At 52.7% G+C, this 21,452-nt stretch overlaps 1 protein-coding gene across 1 annotated transcript in view; it reads left to right on the top strand.

Moving 5' to 3' along the window:
* Nucleotides 1-21,452, top strand: part of ADGRB2 (adhesion G protein-coupled receptor B2) — a 108,902-nt gene that overhangs the window by 4,731 nt on the left and 82,719 nt on the right. Inside the window, exon 2 of the mRNA XM_044424930.1 lies at nt 15,087-15,170. Within this exon, the coding sequence (XP_044280865.1) occupies nt 15,087-15,170 (84 nt within the window). The remainder of the gene's footprint in view (nt 1-15,086; nt 15,171-21,452) is intronic.

Here is a 21,452-nt window from a genome sequence, read left to right on the forward strand (position 1 = left end):
AGTCTTCCTCCACCTGCCCCCACGTGGAGCCACCTCTTCCGGCACTGGCACTAACCATGCTACCCTGCCAGGCCTGCTGACCATGGGCTCCCTCTTTCTGATGACCTTCCACACGCACGTTTCTCCTGGGGGTGCCCGAGGCACCCCACATTTGCTTGCTTGTTTCATTTTGATGCCCTTTTCCAGAAACTCATTGGCTTCCACCCATAATCACCCCCTTCCCAAGCTCAGCTCAGAAAAGTATTGGAATACATCTTGGTATTTTTTCATTTTCCTGTTATTTTAAAAGAATGTCTTGACTGTTTCAATTGTTGCCGATGGCCACGCAGAATTTCCTTGACAGAGAAAACCATTGGATGTGGCATTAAAGCTCAGTGTCTGATCTTGGACCGTTTGTTTTCTTCCAGCCTCCCGTACCTTGCAGGGCTGTTGTGAGGAAAAAGTGCAGAGGGAAGAAGGAGCTTGGTTGGCTTGCCTGACAGAAAAGTTGGGGGTGGGGGGGAGAGAAATCTGGAAGAGAGGGGAGGTCTCCTGAAGCCCAAGGCTTGACCGGACACACAGCCTGTTTCCGCGGGGTGCCGCTGCCCCTCGCTTTGGCTCTGCCCCCTGCTTCAGACTGTCCTCCAACGCACCCCCTTGCCTCCCCCCCCCCCGAGGGGAGCTGCACAGGGATGGTGCATTGCGGGGGAGAACCCCGCCAGCCGGCGACTGCTCGAGCACAGCGATAATTTGCAATTGCTGGATTGTCTTCGAAGGGCAGCAGCTTGAACTCTCCGTTACCTTCCTCAAATTATGTTTGACATTCAATTAAAACCCCGAGGCACCTGGACGTAAAACGTTAGTGTAGCTGGGAACTCATGGTGGGAATCTGGTTTTTAATTATTTGCAGAGTCATCACATGCTGGGCTGGTGGGAATTGGAGCCATCCCAGGAGCGCATTGATGGCAATGGGGAGGGGGGATGAAATGGGGGGACAGCCGAAGGAAAGTCAGGCCAGGCCCAGCTGAGCAGAAGAGCAAGGCCACTCAAGGCTTCTTGCAGAAAGCTGACATGATGCAAAGCCAGGTTTAGACGGTGGGTGAAAAAGAAAATCCTGGATGGGCTCCCACACTGTAGGGGTCCTTCTCATGCGCTTTTGCCAGTCAGAGAGCCGCGCACCCCTCCCTTCTCACGTGCCCCACCCTGCGCATCTGTCTTGCAGCTGATGTCTTCCTTCTGGGCTGGCTGAAACCCCCTGAAGAAGACAATTTTCATGTTCTTCCAGAACAGGCTCCTGCATTTTTTCACTAGCTATGCTCCATCCCTTTGATTGGAAAGACATTGCTCTGGGGGGATATTCAGTGCAGAAAAAAGAAGTGAGGTTCTCGCAGGGGCTGCTTTGGCACTTGCCCTGGTTACAGGGTGACCCCGATGTGCGCATTTTGTCTTCCGTTGTTCTGGCCGTCTGCAGCCTCCCACACTGCAGTGGGGAGCCCGGGGCAGGGGGGACCACAAAGCAAATCCCTGGGGCTCTTAACAATCAGGAACGGTGGGCAGCCAAGGAGGCCGCAGAGCAAGGCAGAGACTTGGAGCCAGGCACACGCTCACACAGCCCTTCACCCACGGCAACAAAAGGAAAGTCCCGACACCCCCTCCAGCGAGTTCTGAAGTGCCCAGAATGCAGGAGGAAAACAGAAGCCTCTCTTCACAGGGGAAGACCCATTTCGAGGAAGTTGGTGGACGCCAGTGGTCACCTGTGAGCTAAGAGAGCGTGGCGGCCAAAGGCTCACTCTGAGCGCCAGCATCCCGATGGAGCGGCCCTCTTGTCCGACGAGTCCCTCAGCAGGGATGGATGAATCCGTCTGTTCTGGTTTCCCTCAGCTCTTCAGTCCCTGTCTCGAGTTTGGTTCATTCTAAAATTGGAGACATTTTCCAGCCATGCATTCCTTTCATTCTGAACTTTGACCCTACTTTTACAGTAGATTTTTGTATATGTTTCCACAGGTACACGGGCATTTGGAGGCAGTTTTGCCAACTATATACATTTTCCATGTCATTCTCATACTGTATTTTAATGGTGTTTTCATGAGTGCATACCCTTTAGTGCGTGCTTTTCCTTACTATATACATTTCTTCAATCGGAGGACACTGTTGCAAAAGTCTCAGAGGGCTATTTAGCTTCAAACTGTGCCTTGATTAAAAAGAACAGCCCCTTGAGAGCCAGTGTGGTGCAGTGGCTGGGGTACCGGGTAGAACGAAGGGGGCTCAGGGCCCCTTCCCACCCAGCCATGGAGCTCACCGTGTGACTTTGGGCCAGTCACGGACTCTCAGCCCACCAGACCTCACAGGGCTGCTGTGAGGATAAAGTGGGGGGGGGGGGAGGAGGAGGATTGCTGTGTACCTTGTCCCGCATTCCTTGCAAGAAAAAAGTGGGATGCGAATAAAGCAACTCATGCCTCTCCCAGCCTTGATCTCCCCGGACACAATGCTCAGTCTCTGGGCTGCTCTTCCGGGTGCCATCTCCTTGAGCGGCTCAGAGGGACTTTTCGGTGGTGACTCCCATCTTTTGAACCACCTCCTTGCTGTGGCCCCACCTGGAGCCAAATTTGCCACCTTTCTGGCACCAGGTTAAGAAAGCCCTCTTCGTGGAGGGCTTTAAGGGCCTCCCTGGTCATTCAGAGGCCTGGTAAGATTAGCCAGGTGCCTCTCTTTTACTTTTGGCTGGGTTTTTCAAAGTTATCTTTTATTATCTTTTAATCTTCTTTTATGTCATTTAAAACTAATGTTTAATTCTTCATGTTTTTATCTATTGTATCTATTGTTTTTATTCTTCGTTGCAAACCACCCAGAACTTCAGCTGTGGGTGGTATAGAAATTTATTTTATTTTTTATTTATTTTTCGATTTATATCCTGCCTTTTTCTTACAAAGGGCTCAAGGCAGCTTACATCTCCTCTTCCATCTTATCCCCACAACAACAACAACCCTGTGAGGTAGGTTGGACTGAGAGTCTGTGACTGGCCCAAAGTCACCCAGTTGGCTCCATGGCTGAGCGGGGACTTGAACCCAGATCGCCTGAGTCCCAGTCCCACCCTCTTAACCACTACACCACCTCTCTCTGAAATTCACTGAATGAAATAATAATTGAAAAAGTTGTGCTAAAATGCAAGCCAAATAATTTCCTTTCGCATCCCTGCGCACAAGCTGGCCTTGGGTAAGTGACAGTTGCTCTGCCTCCCCATCCTCAGGCTGAAATATGGAGACGGTAGTGCGGACGAGCCTGGAATGCCGCTGTGAGGCTGTCTAGCGCAAGGACGTGGAGCCAACTGAGCTCCCTGCGTGGCACCTTCATTTCAGCCCGGGGCATTTGAGTTCTGTGTAAATGGAAGAAACCTGCCGACACATTGCCCAGCAGCCTTTGCAGGCGGAGGGAGGCTGCCACACTCTGTGCCTGGCACCACGCAGTCATGTGCGCGCATGACTCGTTGGCGTTGTACACACGAAAGAAGAGCCTGTCTCCCCAGGGTCCTTCGGATGCAAATTTATAGCCAGGGAGAGAGCAGAAGGGTGGGACCGGCAATAGCTGGGCTACCCAACAGAAAGAAAAAGGGGGAAAGGATCGTATTTGTAGGCCATGTGTAGGCCAGACATTCTCAAGAAAACCTTGTGACGCATCCTTTTTGTTACAAGGGATATGTGAAAAGAGAAAAAAGCTGCCCCACCAGAATGTTCCACTCAACTTTTACTCCACTCTTTGCCAGGTTACAAGCTTGGAATATCTGCATGCATTCATGCATATTTATGCAAATTTGCACTCTTTGGAAGGCAGAGATTGGGCTAGAATTGCAATGCCCCACATTAGGCACTCTAAGGGATATTTGCCATTCTGCTCTTAAGATTTGTACTACTCCTACTCCAAAGATTTGTGCTTTATTAAATTGTTGATTTTTATTTTGCATATTTTTCTGCAGCTAAACATGCACAAAACTCCATGGAATAAGCGTGTCAGCCTGCAAGACCTGCAGACACTAAGCAAGCTGGCCAGGCTGGTACACCGCAGAATCCGTAGGATGGACTCTGTGAAATTTAGACTTCCCTGAGTCCCTTGTGGATTCCCCTGATATCCCCATTTGTGATATCCCCAGAACCTGCGATAGAGCATTTCTGTCTTGCTGTTGTAGGCTGGACATGCACATGGTGGGCATGTCATGAGTGGAGCTGGCTGGAACCAAGGGTCAGACTAGATGGCCCAGGAGGCCCCTTCTGACTCGCTCTGCTTCTCTGTCCCTCTGTCCTTCCCCTCAGCGCCTGCCTCCTTCCGAGGCCCCTGGCAGCCTCAGATTGATGGGCACTCATAGAGCTTTAGCTGGGCTTGTGCCATGGGCTGGGATGGGCAAAGCGAGGGTAGGAGACGGGTTGCTTTGAAAATGTTTGGGTGTGTGGAAGCATAACCCAGGCATCCTTGTTTCTTGGAATGGTGAGGCAAGAAGCACCCCATCTTGGAACAGGGTGTGCACCCTGAAATTGTACGGGAAAAGCTTCATGCCTTCTAGTCTCCCAGTTCTCTGGGCTGTCTAAATTGTTCCAGATGGTGTCCTTTGGACAATTCCCCACGGTACCAACAAGCATTGCAAGACGGCATCAGTACACATGGGTGGAATAAACAGCGGGAGAATGTGCTCTGATTATGACTTCTCTGGGAGTGATTGGCAGAGGATGGATGGCTCCACTCAATCACCCTGTTCTGGCGGCTGTCAAAGACGTGAGTCTGGGCATGCCAGACCCGCGCGCTGGCTGAGGTTGGCATCTCTCGCATTCTTAATTCTGCAGATCTGCGCTCTGATGGTTCCCAGCTGCCTTTCCTCCGGGCCGTGTGTCTGTCTCTGGCGTCTCTTCCGGTCCATTTGTCACAGCAATGCGCAGAGGCCGTGCAGTGCCCGGGCTCAGCTCGCTGGCATGCGGGGCCCTTTGACCACGGCACAAGCGGCAGCGGGGTCAGGTGTCGTCCGTGGTCCTCAGACGCAGTCCTGGAGAGGGCTCCTTCAGTTATGCCCACGTGGTGCAGGGTCTTTGGCCAACTGATGCATTAATGAGGAACTGCGGGAGGCCTCTCCCCTTCCCCAGGGCAGCCAAAGCTCATGCCATCTGTTTCCAAGGTGGCATTTCTGCCAAGGAGGTTAAAATGGAGGTAGTTGAAAGCCATCAGGTAGCCATGGCAACTGGGATTCTGAAAGCAATTGCCTGATGCAGTGACGATCATGGAGAGGAAAATTATCTGTGTGTGTGCTTTGCAGCCTGGGTTTTTGTGGGGCTCAGGCAGCCTTCCCCAACCCAGTGCCCACCAGAGGCTTTGGCTGCGCAGCCAGTATTCCCAGCCATTCGCCCTGCTGGGCAAGAGTAGAATTCAAAAATGCCTGGAGGGTACCAGGTCTGGGGAAGCTGAGAAGCTGGGGAAGCTGGGGGAAAGGCCTACAGAATCCAGCAGGCAGGGCAGGATGCCAGCGTGATGAACAGCTTGTCATAGGAAAAGACTTTTTTAGGCTCCTGGTGTGGGTTAAGGTTAGGGCTGGGGCAACCAAAACTGCAGCCCCGGCAGAGAGCCACAGGATCCACGGGGGGCGGGGCCCTGTTTGTAGTGGCACCCTGGCTTTTAAAACACTCTGACAGGGTGGGCCTTGAGAAAGTGCTTTCCTTCTGGGCCAGGTAATTGCTATAGAATCATAGAAGGGGCCAGGAAGGCCACTGGGTCCAACCCTCTGCTTTTGTAGGACACCAGTTTACACCACCCCACTCAGCGGGCTGCCCAGTTTCTTTCTGAATGCCTCCAGTGTGGGAGAGCCCACCACCTCTCCAGGCAGCTGGTCCCACTGCCCTTTTGGTCTGACAGGGAGGAAGCTTTTCCTGATGTCCAGCCTGAGTCCAGGGTGTCACAACTTGAACAGATTATTCCATGTCCTGCACTCCGGCATCAGCAAGAAGAGATCTTGACCTTCATCTGTGACAGCCTTTGAGTTACTTATAGAGGGATATCATGTCGCCCCCACCCTCGCCTTCTCTTCACAAGGCTGAACATGCCCAGTTCTCTCAGTCTCTCCTCACAGGGCTTTGTGTCCAGTCCCTGGGTCATCTCTATTGCCCTCCTCTGGACCCTTTCTAATTTTTCTTTATCTACCTGAAATCTGGGTGCTCCAAACTGGACACAGCATTCCAGGTGCGGTCTGACCAGTGAGGAGTAGAGGGGAACTACTACTTCTCATGATTTGGAAGTAACACTTCTATTAATGCATCCCAAAATGGCATTTGCGCTTTTTGCAGCTGCATCTCATTGTTGGCTCATATTTAGCCCGCCGTCCACAATTACTCTGAGGTCTTTTTCTTTTTCAGTCTTGTTGAGCCACGTATTCCCATCTTGCATCTATGCAAGCTCAGATATTTACAGTGACAACAGCAGTCACCAGCCGTTCCAGTAAGCTATTCTGGGCCAGTGAGAGGGAGAAGCGAGGCCTTCCCATCAGCCCTACTGAGACACTTGGCTTTTCCTTTTCCTTTTCCCTTCCTATTCCTATTTCCTTGTGTATCATGTCTTCATTTTTTAGATTTATATCCCACCCTTTCTCCTACAAAGAAATCAAAGCACCTTACAGCATCCTCCCTCTGCTGCTCTCAGTCTTATGCTCACAACAACCCTATGAGGTAGGCTGGGCTGAGTGTCTCTGACTGGCCGGAAGTCACTCAGTGGGCTCCATGGCTGAGCGGGGACTGCCTGCGTCCCACTTCTGCGTCCTTCGCCACGACACCACGTGGGCTCTCAGTCTTTATGGATTCTGTCCTTGCAGGCAGTGGCTGTTTTCTTTCATGGATCATTTCTAAGCTGTTGTGAACCACCCAGGGAGCCAGTGGTATAGAAATTAAATAATTACAGTAAAAATTAGCTGCTCCTGTGATTTTTTGGCTGAGGAGTGGGATAAAAATGCTTTAAACGAGCAAATGAACTATTTTGCAAATAAAATTACACAAATGCAGCAAGTGGACACAAGATTAGATGCAGGGCAAAGATATGGAGCAAAAAATACAAAATAAAAAACCAGCACTGCAATCAGTTCCATTAGGAAGGTGGAAGACTCAGGCTGCTTTATAAAGGAACGAAATGCATCCCCTCACCTGTTGTTGGGCAGGGGACGCCTTCCCTTCTCACAGCTGGGAGAAATTATGCATGTGCATATTTATATTTTAATGGGGCGTGCATGCAGAGGAAAGAACGCTATCAATGATGAAAGTAGCTGGGCGCGGATTATAGAGTGAGCGTGGAAAGTCAGTAAATTTGGGCCCATTTTATGGAGCCCATAAGTGTCAAGGCGATCCGCGCAGCTGAGGAGGCTGACGAGAAGGAATGAAATGCGCCGAGCAGGGAAGCCACCGCGCTCCAGCAGCCAGCCGCTCCAGGCTGTGGGTTTCCTTGGGAGTCGAACGGGCATAGGAAGAAGCCGTCGCTAAAGAACTGCAGCGGCAGCCCCCTCTTACGGCACGGGGAGGGGGTCCCGATCCCAGGGAGGCAGCGCTGCACCTCTCCTCGCCTCCTCCTCTCCGTCCTGTCCGGGGCCGTCACTGGCGGCGTTAACGCCAATTAGCGTGTTTGCTTTTACGCGCTGCCATTTGTTCTCCTGCGGCGCAAAGCATCTGCTGGGCAAATAGCAGGCCCGCCTGCAGGCGGAAAGCGCCGCCCGCGCCCGCGCCCGCGCACACGCACACGCGGAGCAGCGCGGCGTTTCCGGCACCCGTCGCCCGCCGGGCCAGATGGGAGATGTCAATCGCCGGTGCCGAACAGCCCTGCGCCGCCGTGTCCCTGACAGATTGCTGTCAGCGGCTCTTGCCACGCCTAACAGTGATGGCCATCATAACGGAAGGAGGGGGAAGCCAGGCGCTCTGAAGGCCCGTCGGCGGGCCGGGAGGAGCCCCAGCCGCAGCCCCGGCTTCCTCCCTGCGAAGAAAAGCCTCCCGACGCCTCGTACGGGACAAGGACGGGGAGGGCCGCCTCCGTGGCCGCTCCCCCGTTTCTCTCTCCGCGGCCTTTGCTCGGGATAGATGTGCCCAGGGGCTCCCCAAATTTTGCCACGTAGCCCCACCCTCCAGTTTTGGCTCATGTGCCAGCTGTGACCCCGGGGGCACCTGCGTGGTGCGAGTGCCAGAGGCCCCGCGCACGGCTGTGACGACCAGACGTCATCGTCCACGGCAGCCTTCCGGAACCGGGAGCCCTCCTGTGGTTTTAGACTCCCATCAGCCCCAGGCATGGCCAGTGGCCAGGATCCCGGGTGCCGTAGCCCAGGACTTTAGGGCAAGCAAAGGCAGGAGCTCAGCCAGCACTCCATGTTACAGTCCACGCTCTTCACCACCACAGCAGCTCTCAGTTCTCACTTTCGTCTGCCCAGTACAACAACCCAGTAAGTGGGCCTAGCGCTACTTCCTCTGTCATGCAGGTGGGGCAGGATTGAGGGCTGTGATTTCCCCATCAAGCTGGGTATTGACAGGGCTCAGAGCAGTATCCCGGAAGGTGCCTGATGCAGTGAGCTCAGGGAAGGTAGCCAGATTTGGATCTTGGTGCAGCTGCAGTTCAAGCACGGAAGAGGCACTGTATTTCTGCTGGGGGGCCAGGGCGTGTTTAGGCTTTTGCACCCGAATGTTTGCTCTCTGCTGCTATTTCCCGGAGGTTAGTGGGTGGAAGACACAGATTCAGTTGGATGGAAACGAATGGAGGAGCACCTGGATTTTATCATTTGTCTTTTGCCATAATTTAAAGCACAACTGTTTCCAAACCTGCTACCGGTGTGGAAAAAACATTTCTGCTGAAGGCAGAGATGGGCAACTTTGGGAAGCACTTGGGGCAGTTTCTTCTGCCCTGGGGCTGCAGTGGCACCAGCCATGTCAGAGGCCGAACAGGGACAAAGGGGTCACTTGATTTTTCTACCGAGCTCTTGCCCTAGTAGCAGGACCGTGAAAGCTGCTGCAGTGGCTGGAGTGGGGCCGAAATCCCCGGCTTAGGGCATGAAAAATCCCACTGCCCTCTGCACTTCAGAGGTCCCACAGCAGAAAGGCAGGGAGGTCCAGCTCGCGGGGTGTGCAGTGCCCCCCCCATGAGGGTGGCTTGGGCAGAGGAGTGGGGTGTCTGGCGCTTGCAGGCTCGGACTGGCTCGGATGTGCCCCTTGCCAGTTCTTGCATAAACATGCTCAGTCCCTTCCCACGGTCCGTGTGTGGGACTTTGTCATCATCATTCTGCTAGGAGAGAGTTCCCGGGTTCTGGACTCCTAAGCAGCCGTGTCGGTGGTCTCGGGAGCCCTGCACAGCCCCGACAGGTTGGGTGGTCCTTGCTTGCGCCAGCCCAAGGGCCACCTTTGGTTGCAGAGAAGCTCCTGAGGCCCCATTCTAGTGGGCTGGGAGGAGAGCAAAGCGGGCAGGCCCAAAATGCCACATGCCAGCATATTGTCACTCAGAGTTCTCCTGGCTATTAACGAAGAGGCAGGCCAGTCTTTCAGAATGGGGGCAGTCTGCAACAGCTGGGAAGCCATGAAATGACTGGCAGTCGGGAGAGGGATGGGGCCGTCAGTGGGATCCCAGCGGTCCGCACTTGGTCCACATCCCTGTGTATGCAGTTCAGCACCTCTGGTGTAAGGGCATCGAGAGGCCAAGGGGAGCAACAAACCTGTGGACAGCTACTCATGGGCTGAGTTTGGACAACACAGCAAGCCATGGGGGGTTTTCACAATTGTTAGTCTGCTGTGCTGTCTGAACCCAGTTGTGGTATTTCACCATGGTAAGTTTGGTCTTTAGAAACCACAGCATGAAACACTGGTTTGTTCCATGGTTTCTCCATAACACCATGGCTTGTCTGGACTCATGATCATGGTTTCCGTGGTGCTGGTCTGCAACTGCCATGGAGTCCTGGAGTCCACTGGGAAGTGCAGCAACTGTAGGAGCCGCTCTGGCCATCCAACCTCTATGTGCAGAGCAATGGGAAGAAGCGGAGGCATGGAGTGCTGCAGCTTGCGATGGAATTTCAGGCGTAGTGTCTGATGGGATACATGGCAAAAGTAGGGTGTATGACAGTGTCGTGCCTGACGGCTCGACAGAGACGTCGACTCGTGAGAAGGAGTCCAATGTTCACAGTGAGAATCGGGCATTAAAACAAGGGGACTTGTGCTTGGGGCCTAGTAAGCAAATGACCCCCCTGCAGCATGTCTCTGAGACTGTGTCACCGTCACCGTTATGCTGTGGGGTGACTACCTGCTCAGCAGTCTCAGAGAGTTAGGGTCGAGGAGGCAGGTGTCTGGGGAAGACTGGTCTCCAGGCTGGAAGGAGGGTGCTCCAGAGGCTCAAGAGCAAAGCTGTGGGACAGGGAAAGGCGGTGTGGGGTGAGAGAGTGGGCGGGGGGAATGGTTTGCACTGCCAGAGGGGCAGAAGGCCCGTCTTCGGCTCCAGGCCTCCGGCGGTCACTGACGCAGTGCTCGGGCACGGAGACGAGCCCCGGGTTGCAAGACCTCATGCTGCAGCTTGTGGCAGCCCCACCAAGCAACTGGGGCCATTGCTGAATCTGTCCATAGGCCTGCCTGACCAGGGATGCCCCTTCGCCACTCAAAGCTGCCATGCCACGTAGCCGGTCACCTGGACGTACGCGCCGTGTGGGCATTGCCTCCAGGTAGACCTGCCAGTCTGTGCCTGTCTCACTCTGCCTGCCGAAATGAGTGGGAGGCCTTGGGCAGAGGGGCATTTTCCTGTCCTCTGGGCCAGGGAGCTTATGGGGTCCTTTGAGGGGGCAGCAGGTCCTGTGCACCGCTGAGGCTCTGCTCGGTCCACCCAGAGGGGGGAATGGCTCTGCAGCAGGCTGGCTGTTCGCTGAACCCTCTGGGGGAGGAAGCCCCCCCCCCACAGGCCCTGCTGGCCCCTCCAAATGCAGGGAGGGGGCTCTAGGGGAGCGGGTCTCTCTCCTGCCTGCCCTTCCCTGACCAGCCCAAACCCAGGAAACTCTTTCTCTCTTCGGAGCAGTTCTACCCAGCGTATTCACAGCTGGTTTTAACTGATGGTTAAAATGACTGCATCATAAAGGCCAAATTAAAGCCCGAGCACATTAAAAAGCCCACACAGTTATTGTTTAAGCAGCAAAGGAGACGGCATAAGTCCAGGCACTGAGAAAACCTGCCAGCATTGGCCAGCGGAGGCTCTAGGAATCCAGGAAATGGCCACTTCCAAGGAAAAGCTTTGCAAGGGGGGAGGCTGGCAGCTCTTCCAGGGTGGGGCAGGGGGGTCCCACAGCGGGTCACCTGGAAGGAGAAGGCCTGCTGCACTCTGCTCCGCCTTGGAGGCATGGAATAAAATACAGAAAAGGCGAACAGCAGGGCACATGCTAAATGGCCATGCCAAATACTGGCTGGGCAGGCGGGCTTTTCAGCTTTAATCCCCAGAGATCACGTGCTGGTGTTCGAGGAGCTGGAGTCGGAAGCGCAGGAGGGCTTGCTCTGAGGCCCAGGCCAGGGCAGGGGTCCCATTTCCGGGATTCACGGCAGACCTGGCCAGTAACGAGGCCCTGCACCGCTGCTGTGGCTGCACACCCCTCTTCCCGCTGGTGCCCCCTGCATGCTCAGAGGCCTCGGCACATGGGGACCCCTCACTTCCCGGGCAAAACCCCAGACTCAGCCCCGGAGCAAGGGCAGGGTGAGTCTTGGGGGCAAGGCCAGGCAGGTCAAGCCCAACCCCCAGCACCCCAGAGATGCTAACCCCCAGAAACAGATGCCGGTTTGCTGGTCCAGAACTCTCTATCCAGAGCTGAGGGCTTTGGGCCTGGCCCTTCCCAGTTCCGCCCAGGACACAGCTGCAGGCCACCTGCACCCCGGAGGAGTGCTCTGCTCCCAAACAGAGCCGTGCTCATGACTACAGTTTTACTCGCAAGAAGTCTGCATCTGCGCAGCAGGGCTAAGCGGATGTTTGGTTCTGGGTCCAAGACGGAGCTCGTCATGCCTTGAGGGGACAGATGGATGGCATATGGGTGGCAATCTAGATGCTCGGCTCCAGAGGCCCTGGTCCTCCCTTGAGGAAGCGTCTTCCACCGGGCAGGGCAGCCCCCTGAGAAGCCCCGGCTGCACGAAGACTTTGGCTCGGGCTGAACAATCTGGTGGTGGGCGCTCAGCCTGCTGCCCCAGAGCCGCCCCACTCCCAACGGCCCTCGAGCTTGCCACCGGCAGCACGGATGGGGCGGCTGGACATGTTCGGGGTGATGCTCGGCGCCCTCCCGGGCCGCGCGCTGCATTACGCTCCATTGTGCGTCTCGCACAGGCAACTGCAAGGAGGAGCCTCCCCTCACACCATTTCGGCGGCTCCTTCAGCAAACTGTGGTGCTGGGAACTTGGAGAAGACTCCCTTCTGCAGACCTGACAACTTCTTAAGCAAATGCCTGAGAATGCGAAAGAGGAGGGCCCATCGTTCCCTCCCCCTCCCTGGTTCGCAGCTGAGTATGCATCTTTGTCGGGCTGTAACACGTTCCTGTTAATTTCACGCAAAGTGCCCTTGATGGATCTCTTGTTATTTTTCGCGAGCCGAGCCATAAATTTGTGACATCTCACTGTAGCAATCTGTTAAGTGCATGTGGGGGTGGGAGGGGCGCAGAGGACGGGGAAGGGTGTGCATGCATGCGCAGTCCTGTGCGGGAAGCAAGGGGGCACTGCCGAATCACGGGCTACTTGCCGTGGACGCCGGATTCCCCCCTGCAGCCCTGTGCTTCCATCTTTGTCAGGTGCCTCTTTGAGTGAAGCCAAGAAAGCAGTCTGAATGTAGTGGATCCCCCTCCTGATCTGTTTGCTCGCTTACTTTGCTGGGAGGGTGCTTCTGCTTCTAGAATTCTGGGGGCTTCCCAGAATGGCTGGACTACGATTCCCATCAGCCTCAACCACAATGGCGGTGACAGGAGCCATAGTGCCGCCATTTTCTGGAGACCCTCTTGCTCTCCGCCCTGCCTGTCCCGAGAAGGTGCTCTGCTGGGCGAGGCTCTTTCAAGACGAGACCTGAATGCCACTTGCTCTCTCGCTGTCCTGCCCCCCAAACTGCCACATGCAGGGAGCAGAACATGTGCTGTCCAGGGCACTGAGCCCCCACAGATTTCTCTCTGAGGCTCAGTTCAGCTCCTTTATGTGCCTGAATGTGAGGGTCATTTTGCTTTTCTGATTGGAAAAATATTCATTGCAAAAAGCACACGCTGCTGGAAAGTGCAAAGTTTCCCTCATAGGCTAAAGTGTGAACCTGCAGAAGGGGGGTGTGCATTGGCACATGCGTGCACTTGCACATGTGTGCGCTTTGGAATGTCAGCCTAGGTTTGGGAAATTGCAGACATTTCCTAAGAAGTTCATTTGTGTTTGCAAATGAGCAGGAATGAAATTCTCCTGCACAATCTTGTTCGGTGCAAAGGCTGCACTTTGAATCAGAGCAGTGTTCCTGCAAGGACAGTGTGGTGGCCTTTGGTTTCCACAGTGTGCTTCAGCCATTGGAGCTACAGAGACCCAGGGCCCTTGTCTGTCCATGAAGAAAAATGGGCAGTGCCATCCCTTCTCTCTGCACCTGAGATGTCTTCAATCCTGCTAAGAATCAGGCTGCTAAAATCTGCCCCGTGGCCTTTCTAGAATGCTGACAGTTTTTCAAGTGCAAGTTCACTCTCTTTCCTCACCAGTTTGTGCATTAAAAAAACAGCACAGAAATCTGAGCACATCTCTGTATGTACAAAAGTGCTTATATACTTTTGCATTCATTTCCCCCTAATGTAAACATTTTCTGTAAACAAGTGTTTTCCCCAAATATATGCCTTTCTGCATGTTATTTTCCCTAGAGCAGACAGTGATTCTGATTGAAAAATTCCATCACAGAATTTGGAGATGTCCAAACACCAATGGATCGTTGCTCCCCAGTTCACGAATTCATTCAGAAAGTGTGCACTGGATGCGTTTCTATTGAACTGTGGACCAAACGTTTTGTCCCACAACTGCCCATCGCAGGGCTTGTACACCAGCCCGAAAAAGCAGAGGCGGCCACCCTTCCCCCCACCCCCCGTGCCTAACGGAGGGGCACCTTCTCTGATCCACCTCCACGAATCCCTGCTTCCCCCCTCCTGCTCCTTGCCTTCTTCAGTGGTGAATATGATCCCCTCCTCTCCGTTTTCTCTTCACAACATTATTATTTATTATTATTATTATTATAACATTTCTATGCCGCCCCTTGCCGAAACCTCGGGGCGGCTTACAACATGATAAAATACATTGAAATTAACATCCCTGTGAGGTAGGTTATGCTGAGCATTCATGGCACTTGGGTGATACGAAAATTACATAAATAAAAATAAAATTAAAAAAAAATGTAAGACCAGAAACCAGATCTCCCAATCTGAGTCTAACACATTTATGGAAGGGTAACACCATGAAACTCAATCAGCTTCTGTTTGGTGGATTTGAAGCACCTCGTCAAGTCAAGAGCCCAAAGTTGGCCGAGTGCTTTTCAAGTGGGCCACAATTTGTGCATTTTTTTTTCTTTTAAGCCAGGGGAGTTTGCATAAATTTTGGCTGCAGTTTGCATAAAGTTTTGGCACAGTTCCTGTTCCTTGTACTTTGCTGAAGCTAACTTTAAATACATGCCATTAAAATAATAAATGCAAGGCAGCTTACAGAATCCCCCTCCTCTCAATTTTATCCTCACGACAACCCTGTAAGGCAGTGAGGATAGTGGCTGGCCCAAAGTCCCCCAGGGAGCTTCGTGCCTAAAGTGCATCTCTCCCAAATCCCGGTCCAACACTTTAACCAGTACTCACTAAGCCAAACTTATTAAGAATGTTGTTGTTGTTGTTGTTAGTCGCAAAGTCGTGTCCGACCCGTCACGACCCCATGGACAACACTCCTCCAGGCCCTCCTGTCCTCCAGCATCCCCGGAGTCCACTCAAGCTCACTTTATTAAGAATAAGAGAAGACTAATTTGCGCAGCACAGAAAGGCTACGGAGTTGCATTCGTGGCATACAGATGTCCACCTGTTGCTCACTCGCCAGACCAGAGGTTCTCACGCCCGTCTCTTGGTTGCCTCCGTCTTTCAGGTGATGGCGTGCAAGAGGATCAGAAGGTGAAAACACAGTGGCCGCGGTCAGCGGATGAACCAGGAGTATATATGGCACAAACAGGTAACAGCTTTTGTGGGCATGTGCTGGGGAGGAACTGAAAACCGGAGATTTTTCTAAGTGGTTCCTTTCTTACAGTCAGTTTCAAACTGCATGATTAATGCGCTGCATGAGTTCTTTAGCTGCAGCTGTTGAAGTACTTGTGTCGGGCTGGTGGGGCAGGAGAGATAATACAACAACAACGGTAATGCAAAGGTTTTCAGATCAAATAGCGAGCCCATAGATCAGAAAGATTGCTGTTTTGGTCAGGGCTGTGCTCAGGGCCAGGAGCTGTTATGTCGTCCTTCCATAGGAAAACATGCCAGGAATTTGGAGGAAAGCCCTACAGGGCCTGCAGTATTCCTCAGGGTGGGATGTTGTGGTGGGGAAAGGTGCATTCTGGAAATGAAATGTGGGAGAAGCTTTGCAGGGTCTGCATTAGACTAGCAGCTTGAATGTTGACGGCAACAAAAGATGCAGTGGAGTGAACTCCCTGCAGCTCCGCATGGGGTGGATCGGGAATTCTGGCAGCCTTAGGAGGACTGGTACAAGTGCTTCTTCCAGAAATACGGGATGGATTTGTAACGAGGACTGTGCCATGGCACCGGGGGCTTCCACAACTTTTCTGCGCAAGTCCCGTGCATGGTAGCTGCTACCCAGGCAGAGCCAAACCAGGACCCCAAAGCAACATGCGATTTCAGGCAAAACTCCAGAGCCACGGAGGAAAGCAGCCACGCAGCCCTTGAGTTTGTCTGACCAGGAGCTAGGAAGTTACTAAAAAGGGACCAGTCACCGTCTCCTGCATTTGTTTTTAGTGCAAGTTCTTTCCATTCCATGCATGAAGAACTTTAGTAAATCCTGATTAAAAATGGACTGCAATACAATTTGCACAGGGCAAATCCAGTAGGTGCGTTCATTCCTACGGTGCACTGCTTGTCATGAAGCTCTGAAAGAAGAGGAGCCTGTGAGGAAACAGAGAGGCAACCTGAGCTTAGCTCTTACACGGTCCAACTCAGATGTTAGGAACTAAGTACCCAAAGCCCTGAGCATGGAGGCATGAACCTGCCCATTCTGGTTTCCTTAGGCTTTTTTTTAAATTCAAGTTGTTTCCTCCCAGTTATGAAAAAAATTGCAGCTCTTGGTAAAGCTTTCAAAATGAAATGATATTGTCACCCTTCATAAGCTACCACAGCGCTGTAGCATTCCCAGAGGCCTTTCTTCGGCTGTTGTGTCAGTTGTCCCCTAGCTTGTGATGAGGCCTAAAAGAAACATTCCTTCTGGCAGCCTCAGTGTTTTTAGATGCAAATTATACTATTTGCATCTCTTGCCTAATGAATTTCTGAACCAGGTAATGATGCAGTCTGGCGACATCTCTAATTTTGATGAAGACGGGAAGTGTTTTGCAGATCACTCTGCATCTGCCAGTGTAATGGTGGATTTGAATGCCCATCTCAGCATTCCTGGGACAGCTCCATGCACGCTGCACTGCAGGGTTCTTGGCAGGGCTGCCTTAAGGGAGAGGCCGGCTGATTAGGGCTAAACTAAAAGTCTGACATCCCAAATGCCCTGCCCAGTGTTCTTACCCCAAAGTGAAATGTGCGTGTGATGTTTGAAAGCGATGCTAACATTCGTCAAAATATTTTAGGAACCAGCATCTGCCATTGCAGCGATTGTTGGTGGACTCTCCCTGTTCTCCTTCCTTCCGTCCTTCCTTTTTTGGAAACAATTATAAACATCCATTTTTGCAGTCTTTAGCAGTAGCATTACAACATTTCTCAGTGGTCAGGAATAGGGATGTTGGAGAAATCCAAAATGGATTCAAATTGCTTTGGATCCCTTGGCATCAGCCCAGCTGATTCCACAATAGACCTGTGTCTATTCACAAAACTTCATCTTGCTATTTGTTTCATCCTTAATCACTGTTTGGTTTGTGAGAGCAAGCAGTTTGTGCAAATCTAGTAGTGAACAAATGGGAGATGTGCACAAATCTCTCACAAACTGCAAATCTCCCAAGATTTGTGCAAATTTCCTCCATAGATGAAAGCAGGGTGAGCTAGTTTACTGGGGAAACTTTCACAAACCAAGCTTGAAATCAGACATGAAAAGAATGCAAACTTATGTTCCACAAATGCAAGCTTTTTCAACATGTGCTAACGCTTACTTTTAAGTACTCTTCTGAAAAAGGTGGCAGCCAGTGGCTGGATACCATGGAGAATCATTTATCCAAGATGGTGGTCGAAGTGCCCTCGTAGCATTCTGAGGGTGGGCAGTCACTCTGCTCCACAGCATGTTTCCCACCATTCCCAATATTTTCAGCAAACGCAGCCTCGTTCTCAGTGCTCCTGCTTTTCGGGCCGGCAGAGAGGCCAGGGCATCCTCGGACCCCTCATGGCTCAGCAGGTGAACAAGTCAGCCGTAGAAATGGAGGAGCAATTCCAGGAGGGCTTGTCCAGCCTGTGGGCCCTTGGCAGGGGCCTGGCCGAGACGCCAGTTTTGACTGTGCCTCCAGCCCTCTTGTTTTGCTCAAAGACAGGCAGCTTTGCGGGGGAAGGAGGCTGCCAGATGTTAGCTGGTCCTAGCTGGGACATGCCATTCATCATCCGCGTCTCCTCCAGCTCTAATAATCACATGCAATTTAATTAAGATGCAGCCTCCAATGACCAAAAAGCATGCATCTCATCTTCAATCTCCATCAGTCCCCCGAGCACCATCATTTTCATGGCGACAGTGGATTGAGATGATGCGCATTTCCCCTCCTCCTCTCCCTCCCCCACCCTTCGAAGTGTAACCGAGTCTAATTTGCTCCATTTATGCGTTCTCTTAGCGCCTTCCTGGGAGACCTATAAAGAAAACAAATGTATTAATTGTCTAGCTCCTATGTATTTATTTAGCAAATTCGTCTGGGTAATGTGAACGCCATTCACTTTCCCTTCTCCACCACTCTTCTCCTTGTCTATGATTTATACTCCCTGGGCCATTGCGTGCATTGCATGGGAAGACAAACGGAGCAAAACCTGGGAGAGTTTGGAGGGATGGACTGAGCCAGGTGTGCAAATGCAGATATGGGCGGGCTTTTGGCCCTTGCCAGGTGCGCCTGCACAGTGGAGCAGGCGGGGCTGGACTGGGCATGAGAGGCCCAGCGTGAGCGCCAAACACCTGCTCACAAGGTGGGTTGGGCAAGTGCTTGTCTCGGAGCCTCAGTTCCCCATTTGGGAGATGTGAGTGGCTGCACTTCCTTCCACAGGGCTGTGGTGCTGCGGCTTCAAGGACAGCCACCTGCAGCAGCAATTATTAATTGCAGCGTGATGTTCAGTTTTCAGAAATTATTCTGACTGGGTCAGGATGCAACTCTGCATGCTTAGGCAGAGAAAAGCCCTGTGGACACGGAGTGCTCTTCTCTGCATCGAGCTAGCATGATCCCCAGGATTTAGTGCTGGGATAATTTCTCCAGTTCCTTCCCCTTGACTCCCCACCCGTCTTGCAGAATTGGGTCCCACTTTGAGAACGTGCTGCCATGCTGTGGGGTTTTTTCCTGTGGGGAGAGGCTTCAGCACGGCGGACATCTCCGTCGGGTTCAGGCTAGAATGTAGTTGGCGCCCACCGCCTAGGGAAGTGAGGGGCAGCCCAGGATCCAGCTTTCCTGTGCTCCCGGGACTTCTTTCCCACAGCCAGGAAGGGAGCTGAGCCAAGTCCTCGAGTGAGCTGAGCTCGACTGAGCTCGACTGAGCTGAGTCCTCGAGTGCTCAAGAGTGGGAGCAGCTTCTTTGCAACCTGCACAATTCTTTTCACAAAGTCAGCAATGCTTTGCACAATTCTCTGCTCGCAAAATCCGCAAGTCACGTGTGTGGAAGCGGGAGTCCCTGCCCAGCAGGTGTGCAGGCGGCTTGCGCACTTGACTGGATTTGCCTCCGGCCAGACACCCATGCAGATGACGGCCACAAGAAGAGAACATGGGCCGAGTCCGGGGAACCGAGCTGGCCAAGTGGATCCCTCCCACATTGCTAGACCAGCCCCCGTTGGGTGACGCTTGCATGCGCTCTCTCGGCAGGAATGGCTGTGGTGCAGAAGCCTCCAGGTGTTTTCCCCAACGGGGACCTCCAGATATGGATCTATGAGAATTCCTTTCCTGTTCGCAAATTATGCAGATATGAAAGCAAACAGGTGCATAAATTCCATGGAAAGACATGAGATTTTCTGTGCTTGCATTTGCATTGGAAAGGGCCTAATTGAATGTCTGCACCTTGAAAAATGTGCATTCCCCTTCGCCATAATTTAAGCCATGAGGAGAATGTGTGTCTTTGGGTACATGGCTGGAGAAATGAGCGTTTTCCAAGTTCAAAAAGGTACACTTGTCTTCTCTGAGGGGAAAGGGGGATAGCAGTGTTTGGAAGAGAAAATGAGGCAAGACAAGCACTGAGTTGGGAACTGGAGATCTTTGATGAGCCAGAAAGTCACTTGTTCTCCTATTTATACCTCCACATTACACAAGCTTGCACTTGGGGATAAATCTGGTGGCAGCTAGGAATTCGTAAAAGTCTGGAGCATGGGCCCTCAAACTACAGCCCACGGGACAGATCCGGCCTGCCATGGTGAACAAGTCACCATATTCGCCACTGTTTGCCGCATGTGCCCTTGCTGCACAGGCGGGGAGGTGGTGGCTTGCTCTCTCAGAGATGGTCTCCGAGCGAGCAAGCTGCCGCTGCCGCCTGCCTCCCATACGCACGTGCTTGCCGCTGCCTCGCAGCATGGGCAGGGAGGCGCTGGCTCGCTCCAAGATGGTTTTGGACTCGCTGGGAGATCTCCGAGCGAGCGAGTGAGTGAGCGAGCCACCGCCGCGCGTGCCCGATGCCGCCTCGCCATGCCCGACGGCACCTCACCGGCCTGCGCCCCCAGGCGCCGCCACCTCACCGCCCACAACGGTCACCGCAGCCTTTCAACTGGCCCCCATTCAAAAAGTTTGAGGACCCCTGCCCTGGAGAGATTTCCCTAGCGGCATTTGAGCTCTTCTTCAGGCAGGCGAGAGGGAGGCTTCCTCCACACGTTCCTCAGAACGTTCCACCTGGGGCAGCTGCAGATGAGCTGGCGAGGGGGCATCTCTGCGGCCAAGTCTGGCCTCGGTCCAGGCTTCTGTGCTGCAGCTTTATTTTCCTACCCAACAAGGTGAACCAAGATTCCCAAGACCCCAGTTACGCACTGAGCACTCCCTTGCGACCAGCCGCACTGGAGGAGCACCAGCGGATCCCTCGAGATGTGCGTGCGCGCCGTGGCTCCGGTGCCTGCCTGCCAGGCCCTGTTTTGCTCTCCCTTTGCCACTTCCTGCGTTTAACAAAGTGGCTTTGATAGCATGGTCACCCTGAGATCCATGTGCCTCAGGTCTTCCTTGATCTACATGCAAGCAGAGGTGAGACCTGTGGCCCAGGTCTTTGCAGGTCTTTGCAGGACTCCAGCCAGGGGGACACACGGAGGCAGTATGGTGTGGTGGTTAGAGCATCAGGCTCAGACTGGGCAGGCATCGTTCACATCTCTACCAGCTGAGTGACAAAGCAATTCTTCCGTGTCCTTATAGAAAGTGGAGGAAGGAACTAGAGGAACAGCTTTCCTTGACTGGACTCTGACCAGCAAGGTGCAGTTTTGGGAATTTTGGGGGAAAGTGACCCTGCCGTACTGGAATTCTGGATTCGAAAGGAAGTGAAAGCCAAGCATAACCAAACACATACCCTTGCCTCTAGGAAAGCCAATTTTAATAAACTCTGAACAATGATAAGTAAAGTCCCATGGCAGGTGACTCTAATAAGAAAAGATGAGTGGGAATTTTTTAAAAAAGAAATTCCAAAGGCACAATTACGAACAATTCCCACAAGCTAAAAAGAGTGTAGAGAACAGAAGAAGCCCATTTGGCTTCGCAACGAGCTTAGAGATGATCTGCAAACAAAAAGAGATGTGCACAGGAAGTGGAAGGAAGGCCAAGGGAGAATATAGGCAGGTGGCATGGAATTGCAGGGATGCTGTCAGGAAGCCTGAAGCTAGGAATGAACTGAGACTAGTGAGGGATGCCAAAAGCTAAAAGCTGAAAAGCCTTCTTCAGATACATCCATAGCAAAAGACAGAGGAAAGACGGGGATTCAGCTGCTCAAAGCAGACTGAAAAATGATAACAGATGACAAAGGAAAGGCAGAAGGCTTTCAGTGGGGATGCTGGGAGAATTTTGCGTCCTCCCTGAGCTCCTGAGAAAACGGGGGTTGGGCAGGATACAGGATCATCAACAATCATAAATGTGGGTGCATTGCAGCCATGGCTGGATGTGAG

The sequence above is a fragment of the Varanus komodoensis genome, unplaced genomic scaffold (assembly GCF_004798865.1).
Source record: "Varanus komodoensis strain SLA01 unplaced genomic scaffold, ASM479886v1 scaffold15, whole genome shotgun sequence".
In the NCBI taxonomy this organism is placed as follows: domain Eukaryota; kingdom Metazoa; phylum Chordata; class Lepidosauria; order Squamata; family Varanidae; genus Varanus; species Varanus komodoensis.